This window comes from Pseudochaenichthys georgianus, chromosome 12 (assembly GCF_902827115.2).
Source record: "Pseudochaenichthys georgianus chromosome 12, fPseGeo1.2, whole genome shotgun sequence".
NCBI classification, from domain to species: domain Eukaryota; kingdom Metazoa; phylum Chordata; class Actinopteri; order Perciformes; family Channichthyidae; genus Pseudochaenichthys; species Pseudochaenichthys georgianus.
The window spans coordinates 16,804,001-16,818,400 of record NC_047514.1 but is presented as its reverse complement, the minus strand read 5'-3'; the positions used below and the strand labels follow the sequence as shown (position 1 = coordinate 16,818,400).

General features: G+C 43.3%; 1 protein-coding gene across 4 annotated transcripts in view; it reads left to right on the top strand.

The window, feature by feature from the left end:
- The window catches only part of abl1 (c-abl oncogene 1, non-receptor tyrosine kinase), a 38,011-nt gene extending 23,612 nt beyond the window's left edge, over positions 1-14,399 (top strand). For 2 of the 4 annotated variants that reach the window (XM_034095738.2, XM_034095740.2), the window contains exons 2-11: positions 4,918-5,082; positions 6,286-6,581; positions 8,385-8,657; positions 8,892-8,976; positions 9,119-9,296; positions 9,774-9,958; positions 10,155-10,307; positions 10,399-10,488; positions 10,986-11,114; positions 11,258-14,399. In XM_034095738.2, coding sequence (XP_033951629.1) covers positions 4,918-5,082; positions 6,286-6,581; positions 8,385-8,657; positions 8,892-8,976; positions 9,119-9,296; positions 9,774-9,958; positions 10,155-10,307; positions 10,399-10,488; positions 10,986-11,114; positions 11,258-12,921 — 3,218 coding nt within the window. In that variant the 3' untranslated portion in view covers positions 12,922-14,399. Of the gene's footprint in view, positions 1-4,917; positions 5,083-6,285; positions 6,582-8,366; positions 8,658-8,891; positions 8,977-9,118; positions 9,297-9,773; positions 9,959-10,154; positions 10,308-10,398; positions 10,489-10,985; positions 11,115-11,257 lie in introns of all 4 variants that reach the window. The other 2 variants (XM_034095737.2, XM_034095739.2) reach the window with 1 other exon arrangement.
- Position 14,400: the final 1 nt, after the last annotated feature.

The window sequence follows — 14,400 nt, the reverse complement described above, 5'->3', positions numbered from 1 at the left end:
ATTTCATGTGATGCTACAGTCTGTCATTATTTAAAGACATATCTGTATCAACCTGGATTGGTTGCTCCAGCATTCAACAGGTTTTGTCTTTATAGGATTGGAATCTACTTTGATATACTGTAGGAGTCTGAGCAAGGCCTTTTGCTCCAGATGAAACCAAATCTGGTGTTTTCTCACAGGCTAAATGGCAGGTTTGTGACCTCCAAAGAATGACCACATTTGGCATTGATTGTCTCACTGTGCTCAAAGGCTATGAAAGGTTTGTTATCAGCCCAACACACTGAGGCCTGCAACTTGTCAACAATGTCATGTGACTGGCTGTTCCCATTCCTTAGGGCCGCTGTACTAAGTCTTGCATGCTACAAATTCATCTTCATTTAGCCTACTTCTTCAAACTTTGTCATATCTTCTCTAACCTTGAAGCTGATGTTATGACTCAAAACTAAACAGCATTCAGTTTTGATTAAAATATCTGGAATAAACTTGCATTCAAACCTCAGCTGACTTGTTGGGGAAAGCTTCTCAAATAAGCATGCCTCCATTGTCCTGAGTATACATCGATAGTTGCTTGCAGCTCTGTAGCATCTAGAGAGGGTGCACACTCTTTGACTTATGCTCAAAGATCCTTCTCATATTTCCCAACAAATCCAGCTCTGCCTTGATCACTGCATGCACATTGTCCTTTCGCCCAAGTCATAATAACTGCATGACCATTGTGGATAAATCAGTTGTGGTAAAGTATAGAGGTCATGGCTGTTTTTGTCTGTTTTTCCACGTTGGTCTCCTTCAGACCAGACAGTCCTTGGCACTCCTTCTACAGGCATAATGTCTGAAAACGATACATTAGATGATCTCACTCCTTAATCTTTTGCAGAAACAAACTGTAGATGTGTGGAATTTTTCCTCAACTCACATTCACTTGTGCAATAAATGTGGTGAGCAAGTCGCAATATGCTTCATTATGCAACAGGGAGACTTGGTTTTGCTCCAGCACTTTCCATCATGTGATGAAAAGCAAGTATCTCCAAAATATGATATTTTCAGAAAAACAGCCTCGACTGCAGCTTAATCTGTTGAATCCAGTAGCTTTTTCAGAGTGTTTTATGAACCTAAAGGGTAAAGGGATTCATAAAAACTTCCAAAAGATAAATGGTTTTCAATTAAGAGAGATAACACAATGGATAACTGTTCCATCATGTTTGTGTGTAGTGTTTGCACGTAGGAAATGCTTAAAGTTGGCCACAATTGTTCCTGCCTGCGGTACTAGTGGTACGATATGATGCAGTCATTTAAACTTGACAGCTGGTTTTATCGGACTGACCTCTGTGGGATTGAGAAAAAGCCTTTGCAACTTTAAATCTTTGTTAATCAACTTGCCTGGGAAATTCTGAAAATAACAGGGACGGACATTTTAGCAGTAGTTTCTTAAGATGAAATGAGGTTTAAAAAAATAACACCCACAAGTGTTTATGTTAACAGCCGGTCAATGTTTTGAAAGGCCAGTAGGCATTATAATCTGATATGTTTTCAGTGGGCTCCTTTTGCATTATTTATATAGCCTTGAGGAAAAGCCATTGACTTGCAACGTTGTTCTTCAGGATTACCAGGATCCTGGAGCCTGACTTTGCACTCAGACTATTGTTTTATTTTTGAAGATTTGTCAGTGTTGGGGCAGTGTTTAAGAAGGTACTTTTATATTGATATGTAAATCGATTCCAACTGCAAATATGTTGTAATTTTATTTGTGGTTTATTGCATGAAGGAAAATGATTTATACAGGATCGTGTTTTTTGGTGTAGGTAGTTTTACAGTTGTAGAAGGGCTTATTTTCTATGTGAAAGAAACATTACAACTCAGGATTTGTTTCCCAGTGTTACCAAATCCACAGAAAATACAAAACAACGAATTTAATATAGAGGCCCGAATTTATTTAATGCAATGTTTAGCTAGCAACTTTTTTCCCAGTCTTTGTAACTAACTAACTAACTAACTAACTAACTAACTAACTAACTAACTAACTAACTAACTAACTAACTAACTAACTAACTAACTAACTAACTAACTAACTAACTAACTAACGGTTAGTTCCAGTGACTTTCATCACTTTGAGAGTTATATTGGATTTCCAATGATACTGTGTATCTTGCATTATTACTGCTTTTCTTATAAATTGATTTGAGAATTTTCCCTCCTCACATAATCCTCATGTTCCCTAGAAGGTGAAAACATGGTGCAGCTGTAGTCTGTTGTCTCTGCTGGAAGGATGTGGGTGTTTCTGATCTGGGGGATGAAATGTAAGATGGCTCTAAAACATGTGTGACAACAGCTGAGGAAGCCACACAATGGAGCTCACGCTCAGGCCAAACTGCACTTTAAAGTTCTCTCCTCACTGCACTCCTGTTCTCTCTCTTCCTCCTAAAACATTTTCCTTCTTTCCTCATTCTTTCCATTTTCCTCATTTTGTAATTTAGCCATCAGCTTTACTGCTCTAAAATGGCTATAATTCCAGCTGTGTCTGTAATTAACATAACTATGAGTTAAAGGGCTTTGAACCTGGCATCATTACCTGTGAGTGCAAGCACATCTAGTTTCCAGTTACACTGAAGATTCATGCTGAGACACATTCTCACGGTCTGATGTTCGCAAGTTGTCTAGGTATTCAGGAAAATGAAAACTAGGCAGGGATAATCCAGGAAATGAAACGTTACAAAGACAGCGGGTCACATGACCAGGGTTATTACTCTAATCCAGGGGTAGGCAAGTAAGTTTGGCCTTGGGCCAATTTTTTGCTGAGCCACAAGATGGCGGGCCAGAACATAATCAAAGCCTAATTCAAGGAATTGATTTTGGTAAGAGGGCGCAGCGCCCCTGTTCCGAAAAAATTCTATTACTGATAACCCTCCTCATCAACACTCTGATGCGCAGTCAGATCCGCTGATTGGTTCACTGATGATATAGGTGCCCGCCGCCCAATCCAGAGCCTCTGGCTAGACCCGCCCAAAGAGAGGGTCGTCCTCTCTAGCCCCATTTCAGTCCCAAAGCCAGTGCTATTATCTGTATTTTAACATACTTATCTTTTAAATTGAGGTGTATTTATTGTTCTCTTCAAAGTAAATTTTTCTCTGAAATTTTAGGGGGGATGGTCCTCCCTTTCCTCAATGGACGAGCCTCCACTGAGTAAAGTAGAGTTATTAACTAGGTAGCAGTGTTATTTAACATAATTTTATTCTGATAAGTATTGTCAAGTTCTCTGGGTTTTTGGCATCTATTTGAGTGTTTGCCCACATTTGAGAGGCTTGAGGGGCAACAGAGGACGCATGGACAACTGGAATCCTTTTTCCTTTTCTTTATTTCAACTTTTCAAGGACACATTAGGATTCTTTCAGGTTGAAAACCTTTAAAAAATATCAAAGGACAAAATAAATAAATTACAGCATGTTTTGCTTTGCAATTTAATATATTATAACCTAAATTAATCAGTAACCAAGTATTTTACTCAAACTCAATGTATTTAATAGTTAAATAAGTACTTTAATTGACCTGGTTCCCCACAACCACACATTTGCCATATGTGACCCGCTCTATCGAAATCAATCGGAAGTCGCAACGGCTCATTTCAAAATAAACGTGGATTTGCGTAAAAAAATTGTTTTTCGGGGTTCCGGTGTTTTGTTTGATTTTAAATAAACAAAGTTTTGGCTTTCAGAATATGAAACTTTTATTTCCAAAATCACACGATAAATACATGTTTGAAGCTTGTAAAGGGAAGATGACAGCTCTCCCTCGCCACTCTGCTCTTCCACAGCGCCGCTTCCCCTCCCTCCGCTGACATTATGAATGTAAGCTGATATATCGGGACAGAATTTATTTTACCGGACAAATTTGAAACTTACCGGTCATGTTTCAATAATAATAATAAGAATGGTGTAGCAAAGTTCCCATTAGCACTGCAGGTAATCACCGGACTATGACAGGATATGCTGATGTTAATGGGAGTCATTTTTATATCGCTTCAGTTTATAATCGTTACAGATCGAAAAGTTCAGATTCATTTTTCAATAAATGATTCCACTAACAACAAACAACATAATTATTACATTCAAACTACTTGTAATAGATGAAGTACATTATTCAAAAGTTTACATTCATTTTGGATAATAACACGGGAGAAACGGATCCTCTCTCCCTCTCTCCTGACAGCCCGTCAGTTTCTCATGCAGCGCGCTAAACAGTGGGCGGGGCTTCAGGTGATTATGCAGCAGCTGATCTGATCTCTCTCTCTCAGGTCCGGTTACACTTCACTCGCGTTTATGTCCATATCGATCAGATCCAGCTCTCCTGATCGGCCTTGATAGAGAGCACCGATCAAACTATTAAGAGTGAATATCAGCCGATAATGACTGGTGGCCGATCGATCGGAGCATCCCTAATTATTACCAGACATTTTGACCAGCAGGTTTTGAATTTACCGGTTTTTAATGAATTTTACCAGATAAAAACCGGTAATTACCGGCTAACAGAAACCCTGATGTGCGACTCTCGGTCCTATGTTGTAAACAAAACAAAAAAATATCAAAATAATATTTTATTTTTGATTCTCAAAATTACAGGCCAAATAGTATTGCTGGCGGGCCAACAATGGTCCGCGGGCCGCCTGTTGCCGACCCATGCTAATCCCTCTCTGGGATCACAGCTGATGACCTGCTTGTTGGAGCAAGGCCCAATTTTGGGAATGTAGAAGAATTGTAATGACACGTGGAGAGGCAACAGTTGTTGCTGAATCATCTCCAATGTGTGTGGGAAAACTGCCTCACAATGTCGCTGCGTACCAAACACACGCCTACAGCTCTCCCTCAGCCATGCATTGTCTCATGTTTTCCCACATTGACGGCATATGTTCTCTTTCTGTTTTTTCAGAAGCTCTCCAGAGACCGGACTTTGAGAGTCAGGGTCTGACAGAAGCCGCCCGCTGGAACTCCAAAGAGAACCTGTTGGCCGGCCCCAGCGAGAATGACCCCAACCTGTTTGTCGCGCTCTATGATTTTGTGGCCAGTGGCGACAACACACTCAGCATTACTAAAGGTAAGTAAAAGGGATAAATAAGGCAATTTATTCTCATAAGTTGATTTGTAATCAACAAGGAATTAGTCAGCTAATTTTCAGATAGGCTTTTGTAGGTAAATCAATGATGTTTTATCTTGTTTTTGACTGCTGTCACTACTAGAAGTGATTCAAAGTGGCGAAAGAAAGTCCCAACAAGGTTATTCATCTTATTTGGGATCTGCTTATTTACTTCCTGTCTCCTTCCCCTCTGTCTGACTCTCACTTCCTGACAATGGTCTCGAACACATAGTTTTTTGTGTTGGTCTGAACCGTCTGTAAAACAATACCACACATGGATCACACAGACAAACACAGGAAGGAAGGAGAGAACATATGCACCGGAATAAACAAGAACATATCCTGTACAACATTACTTTCCATAATATGAGCCAATTCATCAAAAACAAAGCTTCTCTTGTCACTTTGCTTCTATATGGTCAGAGTGAAGTTTGGCCACTTGTACTATATTTCTGTTTTACCTAAAGTAAAGAAGTGCATTTATTTTGTCTAAATTAAAAGTTAAGAAAATAAAAGCAGCTGCCAGAGCTTTGATTTATGGAAGAGATGGCAAACGTAAACACATCCTTTTCTCAAGTAGAAGTACATATACTCGTGTTTAAAAATACTTATTCTTTTATTCTCAAGTAAAAGTAAAGAAGTGTAGGCTTCGAAATGTACTTAAATAAAAAGTACCCATAACTACCATCTGTTTTAAGGAGTACCTGACCTCACTTTTACATTAATAAAACAATAATGTCATTGTTAGCTAATGAATGTTTCCATGCTGAACAACGGCAACATGACAAAGTTCTCATTGGTCCCTCTTCTTTAGAGAAGACCAGGAAATGATGTTCAAATCAATAGGCACGCAATGACTCTAAATAATAATGATCACGCCACCAAACACACATTCAAACTAAAGGAACCAGCCTGTTAGGGAAATGTAAGAAGTAGAAAGTACAGGTATTTGTGTTAAAAATGTATGAAGTCAAAGTAAAAAGTCGTCAGAAAATAAGTAGTAAAGTACTGATACCAGAAAAATTTACTTAAGTACAGTAATGAAGTATTTGTACTCCACTACTTCCCACCTCTGAAGGAATGTGCTCCAACCATTTAAGATATTAATCAAGTAGGGGTTCACACTTTTTCCTTGATATTGAAATGTTATTTTTTCCCATGTAGGAGAGAAGCTGCGTGTGCTGGGCTACAACCACAACGGCGAGTGGTGCGAGGCACAGACCAAGAATGGCCAGGGTTGGGTGCCGTCCAACTACATCACGCCTGTCAACAGCCTGGAGAAGCACAGCTGGTACCATGGACCCGTGTCTCGAAACGCTGCCGAGTACCTGCTCAGCTCGGGCATCAACGGGAGCTTCCTCGTGCGCGAGAGTGAGAGCAGCCCCGGCCAGAGGTCCATCTCGCTGCGCTGCGAGGGCAGAGTCTACCATTACAGGATTAACACTGCGTCTGATGGCAAGGTAGGCAGCAGGACACACCAACACACACTCTGTGTATACACACACACACACACCACCTCTTCTGTCTGATTAAAAATAAAGGTTTAATTAAGTGGGCTTTTGGCTGAATGTAACGTGCTCAGAAATGCCTACATTCTTCTTGCTTTTTCATATGCTGGGGTTCTATTGACCAAGTACCATTTTTAGATCCTGTTTGTTTACTTACAGCAAATTGCACATATTTCTATATAGCTTTATTTTTCAGCCAGGGCACGTTTCCATCATTCAGATAAAAACCCAACCTGAGATTATATATGTTTTTGTCTCCCTAAAAAGTATGAGGTTTCACATAATATACTACATGAAATTTAGGCTGCGGAAATATATAGTTGTTCTTATTATCATCACCGACAACTGTGACAGTGCAGATAGTTACCAGCTATTAGCACAAAAATGCCCTTTAAAGTATCATCTTAAAAAATGGACATTAAAAAGTATGTCCTTTTTTTAAATACAATTTGTGGTTCTATAAGCCGTCTACTACAGAACTAGGTGCACTCTTATATCTATTTATTTATTGCAGGCAATATTCTTATCTCAATATCCAACCGCATTATTTCATATTGTATAGCTTCCTCATATCTCGCCCTACTAGAAATCATAAATGTGATGCCTAAGACTCAGCTTGGCCAAAGAAGGCAGGGAATCTGGAGCATGGAGGGATTCCCCCAAATAGTTATGCCAACAGAGAGGCCCATGCCATGTTGGCCGTGTCACCCTCCTGTCTGCAGCGAGGTGAGCCGGCTCCAGGAACGCTAGCTATGACAAGAATGCCTCTAACCACCACTGTGCTGCTCATAATGGCCAGCAGACGCAGGGCCAGCCAGACGCTGACGCCCATGCTATGACATGCATTAGAGCAGACAGATGCAGCCAAGTATGCACACACGCACAGACACTCACACACACACGGCTCTCCATCTCATATTGTTTTCCATGCTCCCACTGAGCTACAACTCAAGAGTCTGGTATGAAAGACTACTCCGATAGTTTGAGATGACCTCAACACCCCCCAGGCTGCAGCTTTGTTTCATACTGACTGATTAAAACTTCTCTGGATACTATTATTTTATGTTTGTCAAATTGTTTATTCCCACTTTAATTTAGTACATGGTCAGTGTTTAAGCTAGGAGATCCTCTATCGATATCGAATGTGTTTTACTGCCTTTTAAAAACGATTCTTCCAAAGGCCTTCAGCTAGCTCGAGAAAAGCCTGTTCACAAGTAACGCAGTGCAGATTGTAGAGCAAATCATTTTTAGGGTTATGTAACACTTGGACAAGACTGTGTCCACTGAGCCCTGACCAATATCCTCCCCTCCTCCAGATTCCTGAGTAATGCCTTGTGAGTTTTAAAATGTGTTAAGGTCTGTCTTTACGAAATAAATGTTTTAGTGTTGGTCAAGACTTAGAAGATTGCTTCATGCCTCGAGAATGGCACTTAGCCAGTTATTTCTGGCCTTAACAATGCCTCTAATATTGCTCATTGTTTCCAGACATAAGGGGTAATCACTACCCTTTTAATGCAATTTTACACTTAGTCATGTAATGAAAACATTTGGTAACATTGTTTTGCAAAATCAGCTTTGTTGACCTCTCTTTTTGAAATGATAACCACCAATCTTGTACTAATCCAAAACTGTAGCAGATATTTGGTGTATGAATAAGTATTTTCATAGCTAGTGGCTTAAAATCCTGTCCATAACCTAAGCTGAACTGACCTTTCATATGCATCTACTCAAATGTAGAATCTCTTTCTCCTCCAGCTGTACGTCTCGTCTGAGAGCCGCTTCAACACGCTGGCGGAGCTGGTGCACCATCACTCCACGGTGAGCGACGGCCTCATCACCACGCTGCACTATCCGGCGCCCAAACGCAACAAGCCCACCATCTACGGGGTCTCTCCAAACTACGACAAGTGGGAGATGGAGCGCACAGACATTACCATGAAGCACAAGCTGGGAGGGGGCCAATACGGGGAGGTGTACGAGGGGGTTTGGAAGAAGTACAACCTCACCGTGGCTGTGAAGACACTAAAGGTAAAACAAAAAAGATAGCGTGACGAAGAGCAGGATAAGTTTGGATATTTTGAGGAAAGGGTGTATGTCATAAAGTGGAGTGGAAACATTTTGACACCTACTGTTGTCACTTATTAACACTGTCAGCTATTACATCTGTAATTGTCTGAATAATGCTTCCATCTGGTGTTGCATGGATGCAACTGCAGCCAGCCAATGGTTGGGCTCACTTTGTTTGCCTTAAACTCTGTGCAGGAGGATACAATGGAGGTGGAGGAGTTTCTAAAAGAGGCTGCGGTCATGAAAGAGATCAAACATCCCAACCTGGTACAACTGCTAGGTATGTCCACTTCTTCAAAATGGAAGATATTTTGACTCGGGATAACTAATAACCAGAGTGGAATAGGTTAAATAGCATATTTATTTCTGTGTAAAAGCTAATGCAAGTAAACTACAAACACAAATCCTTGTTCGTTTGGCAGGTGTGTGCACACGGGAGCCCCCCTTCTACATCATCACAGAGTTCATGACCCACGGTAACCTCCTGGACTACCTGAGGGAGTGCAACAGGGAGGAGGTCAATGCAGTGGTGCTGCTCCACATGGCCACGCAGATCTCCTCCGCCATGGAGTACCTGGAGAAAAAAAACTTTATTCACAGGTGGGTGTCATGATCCTCCTCTTTCGAGTCTTGATTTGACTCTATTGTCATTATCAAAGGTTTGTCAGGCAGCCTGGTTATCCTCAGTAGTGTGGTCTCAGTCAGAGCTGCAAGCAAACTAAAGAAAACATCTGCTTTGTCCTTAAATCTCACATTCTCCTCTCCATTTCTGAGCTGCTCTCCTCCCATGTGCTCTCGCAGGACTTGTATCAGACGTGTTGTTACACAGCTCTATCGTTCTGGCACGTTTAACGAGGTTGTTTTATGAGACATGTAATGATTTATGACTTTCGTATTTGCCAAATTGCATTTTAATTTTTAAACTTCACAAGAATCGGCTTGAACAGAAACATCGCTAGAAATCCTAAATGTTTTAGTTACTTTGTCTTTATCTTTTACTGTTCTGTTTTTAGAAAGTCAGGATTGCATCATGGCCTCCTGTTCGTCACTCATTCCTCTCTTTACTGTCTCCTGCAGGGACCTGGCTGCCCGTAACTGTCTGGTCGGGGAGAACCACCTGGTGAAGGTTGCAGACTTCGGCCTGAGCAGGCTGATGACCGGGGACACCTACACCGCCCATGCTGGGGCCAAGTTCCCCATCAAGTGGACCGCTCCAGAGAGTCTGGCATACAACAAGTTCTCTATCAAATCTGATGTCTGGGGTAATTTGATCTCATTACAGCATACAATGTACTCTGATGTTCCTCCTTTAACATCTTTATTTCAGGTTCCTCTTCAACAAGGGTCCATTGTTTTCCACCTTCCCACCATTTACAGTTCAGTGATTTAGCTCTTGACGTGTTTCCGTTGTTAATCGTATGAATAGCACAACTAGCTGTCTTGTGCCTACATCTCCAGCATTCGGTGTGCTGCTGTGGGAGATCGCCACCTACGGAATGTCTCCGTACCCCGGCATCGACCTGTCCCAAGTGTACGAGCTGCTGGAGAAGGATTATCGCATGGACCGACCGGAGGGCTGCCCCGAGAAGGTCTACGAGCTCATGAGGGACTGTGAGTAGCAACATCATCTATACTGAATATGATTGAAGTCTCTAATCATGAAGGATGTCCTTATTATTTATTCACAACATCTCTCTGGCAGGTTGGAGGTGGAACCCCACAGAGCGTCCATCTTTTGCTGAAACACACCAAGCCTTCGAAACCATGTTCCAGGAGTCCAGCATCTCTGATGGTCAGTACGGCCATCTTTGATATCCCTGTTATTTTCTCATATATTTTCATGCCCTTCAAATTAAATTCAACGGTTTTAATGTCATATGCACATAAGCTAAAGTTTAGAAATGACAATGAAAAGCTTATGTTCCGACCTCCAACAATTCAACATAGTTATGTAAGACAAACACAATAAAACAAATTCAAAAATAGTGCAGAAGTCTATGTACACACGTAAATACAATATGATATATACAAGAACAGAATGTAAAATGAAATAATGTACAGCAAGATGAAATTAAATACTGTTTATTACAGTGATAACTATTTAGATAAATACATTGTAAGATGACAAACAGATGACTGGTTATGGCGGCACTTATCAGAGCTCAGGTGTTTAGCAGTCTTATTGCCTATAAAAACTGTCCCTGAGGCTGGTGGGTTTTGTTGGTTCTTCCATCATAGTTATTAAGATGTGATAATAGTGTTAAGTCTTGTCTGTATTTGTACTTTTAGAGGTGGAAAAGGAGCTGGGAAAGAAAGGGAAGAAGGCGACATGGGGCCCCACCCAGCAGGCACCACAGCTGCCCACCAAAACCAGAACTCTCCGCAAAAACATGGACAACCGGGATGGAGATAGTCCAGGTGAGACGCACTTCCACCCACTGCCACTGTTACAACCTGCTGTAAAATGGTTATTCATTTTCTCTAGCCCGTTGAATTAATTGTAGTTTAGTATTTCTTCCTTATCACTAATCGTTTTCTGGTTCTTTTGGGCTTTTCCTCAGACCCTTTGGATCCAGATGTAGCTGTGTCTTCACCCATGCTCCCCAGGAAAGAGCGCCCCCTGCTGGACAGTAACCTGAATGAGGACGATCGCTTGATACCCAAAGACAAGGACAAGAGTCGTGGCTTTCTCAGTCTCATAAAGAAAAAGAAAAAGAATGCGCCCGCTCCGCCCAAACGCAGCTCGTCCTTCAGAGAGATGGACATCCACCCCGAGAGAAGGGGCATGACTCCAGATCTCCGAGACAGCGACAACTTCAACAACGGTAACTCGTTGACCATTAATGACATTACACATGGCCTCGACTCCGCAAAGTTCCTGGGTCCTAACAATAACGGGGCAGGGGGCATCACCAACGGGGCCCCCACCTACCCGGTGCCTTTGTTCCCACGCAAGAAGGGAGCTCCTGCAGTGCCTGGCCCTGGAGGGAAAGCAGCCACAACCCCACCCAGCGAGGAGGAGCCCATGTCCAACACCAAGCGCTTCCTCTGGTCCTCCAGCATGCCCAGCGGCTCTGACGGCACCGAGTGGAAGTCCGTCACGCTGCCCCGGGACCTCGGCCAGCGACACTTCGACTCGGGCACCTTCGGGGGGAAACCAGCCCTGCCACGCAAGAGAACCAGTGAGCAAAAAGGGGAGAACGCCCCTCGAAAGGGGACCCTGACTCCCCCGCCACGTCTGAACATCCTTTCAGACGTTTCCTCTTCCTTCTTATGCAAAGACACTGATCCCAGTCCTGGTTCCAGTCCCCAGGCCCTAACGCCAAAGGTGGTCCGGAGACTGGGGTTGCCCGGACTGGAGAACTCCAAGACCAGCGCGCTCCACGCCGAGCTCCTCAAGCCCAACGTGTTCCCCGCTCTGGGGGCCGCTGGAGACGAGTGCAGGGCCCGCAGGAACAAGCACTCCGGGGAATCTGTCAGGGAACGAGGAAAGATACAGAAACCCAAGCCAGCCCCACCTCCACCACCCACCAATGCCAAATCGGGCAAGATTTCCCGCAGCCCCACTTCAGAACTCCCCTCTCCCTCAGACATCAAAGCTAAGGGCCTCCCCTCTCCCTCAGAGCCCCACCACACAACCACTGCCAGTGACTCTGCCCGCTCCCCCCTCAGCGAAGGCTCCAAGAAGCTGTCCCTGGGCTCCACCTCCAAACCTCAACCGTTAAAGACCTCCGCTTCCTCCTCTTCAGTGACCACCTCCCTCTCCAGCCAGAGCCTGGGAGGCTTCTCTTCCTCCCTCACCTGCCCCGGCGACCTGTGCTCGCCCACCGCCTTCATCCCCCTAGTGAACACCCGACGCTCCCTCCGCAAGACGGCCCCCCGCCAGGCAACCGAGCGCACCCCCAACTCGGCCGTGACGCGGGACATGGTGCTGGAAGGCACCGAGCGGCTCCGCACGGCCATCTGCCGAAACTCTGAGCAGACGGGCAGCCACAGCGCCGTGCTGGAGGCCGGCAAGAACCTGTCCAAGTACTGCGTGAGCTTCGTGGACTCCATACAGCAGATGAGGAACAAGTTCGCTTTCCGCGAGGCCATCAACAAGCTGGAGAACAGCCTGCGGGAGCTGCAGATCTGCCCCACCGCCACAGGGGGCGCCAACGCACAGCAGGACTTCAGCAAGCTGCTGTCGTCTGTCAAAGAGATCAGTGACATTGTTCAGAGGTAGCGCCATAAAGCTACCAAGATGTAAAACTGTTTCCTACACTACTCTTTTTTTCTGAACAGTCCATGCTGAGCTGTCGGAGGGTAAAGCCTGCGTGAGAGCGGAGTGTCACTACAGTTCACTCCGAAACACTTAAGCCTGTTGTTACTGTGGATGGAATCAAAGGACTCTCTATGGAGACCGCGTCAGAGTATGCAATATTGAAAAGCCTTAACCATGAATGAACTGTCTTTTGGCCTTTTATGAGAGGCGAGGCGCCAATACTTTATCAACATGACTTTTCACCAATCATTTCTGAAATGATCATGTCTTATGTATTCTCGTTGTGTTCTCCCCCTAATCGATGAAACTAGTAGAAGAGGCCTTTGATATATCACTGTTAAAAGTATGATTCTTCATCGATGCCAATGACAATGAGAAAAGCCTTCACCTCATCTTGTTCTAGGATGCCTTCTAACTTTTAAACGACTGATCTCATATTTCTGTTGACACATTGTGAGAATTAGGGAGCATCTGGAATCAGTGTTTATAACCTGATGCCTCTGTCCAACGTGTTGCATTGCTTCATCAGTGACGAACACGTGTCAGTGTTTGTTCTGTGTGAATGCTTTTTGCAGTATTTGCAACCATGTGCCATAAAATAATAATGGGAGCAAGCAAATAAGGCAGAATGAGCTTCTGGTTTTCACCTTTTTTGTCTCACTGCACACTTTGGTGACAAGTAGTGCCTTTAACACTATTGGCAGAGCTGTTTAGGACTTGCCACTTTCCAGAGATGTGGCAGAGTGGATAGCTGTGTTGATTAGATATACTTGTGTTATTGCCATACCAAAAACCTTTGTCTCCAGTCGATACTGGAGAGGGACCAGGGTGCACGATCTGCTTCTTTGTGGATCAGACTTTTATGTTGTCCTCAGACTGGACCTTTTTTTACTTTTGTAAATCTAATTCAACTTTCTCTACATGCCAGTCACAAAAGCCATCAGTAGCAGCCCCCCCATGTTTGATCTGTAAGGAGTGATCAGTGTCTCTCACCATTGAAAGGGCTCTTTGGAGGGTTAATGACACGTGGTCCTGATGCTGTTTCAGAGGCCTTTCTACCCCAGCAAGAAATAAATATATCCTGGGGGAAACACTGGACTGTTGATCAAGCTGTCACTTGCTGTCTTAGAAAAGTGATAAGCTGACCATTATAGACTAAAATACCTATGAATATCCACTGTAACATCTTTTGTCAGTAAGTTTTCAGTAACACCCCCATGCCTTGACTTCAACATGGTACTGTCAGTGTCGGCAGTCATCTGTTTTTCCTCTCCTTTTCAACCATACCACTACTCTACTTTAATGTCTAAGTCTTCTCACCAATTTTGTAGACAAACTTTGCTTTCCTTTGTAAATATGTTTTCTTTTTCTCTCTCTAGCCTTGGTGCAATTTTTGTTGCAATAAAATACAAAGCAGTTGTGCTACTTGAAATACAGAAC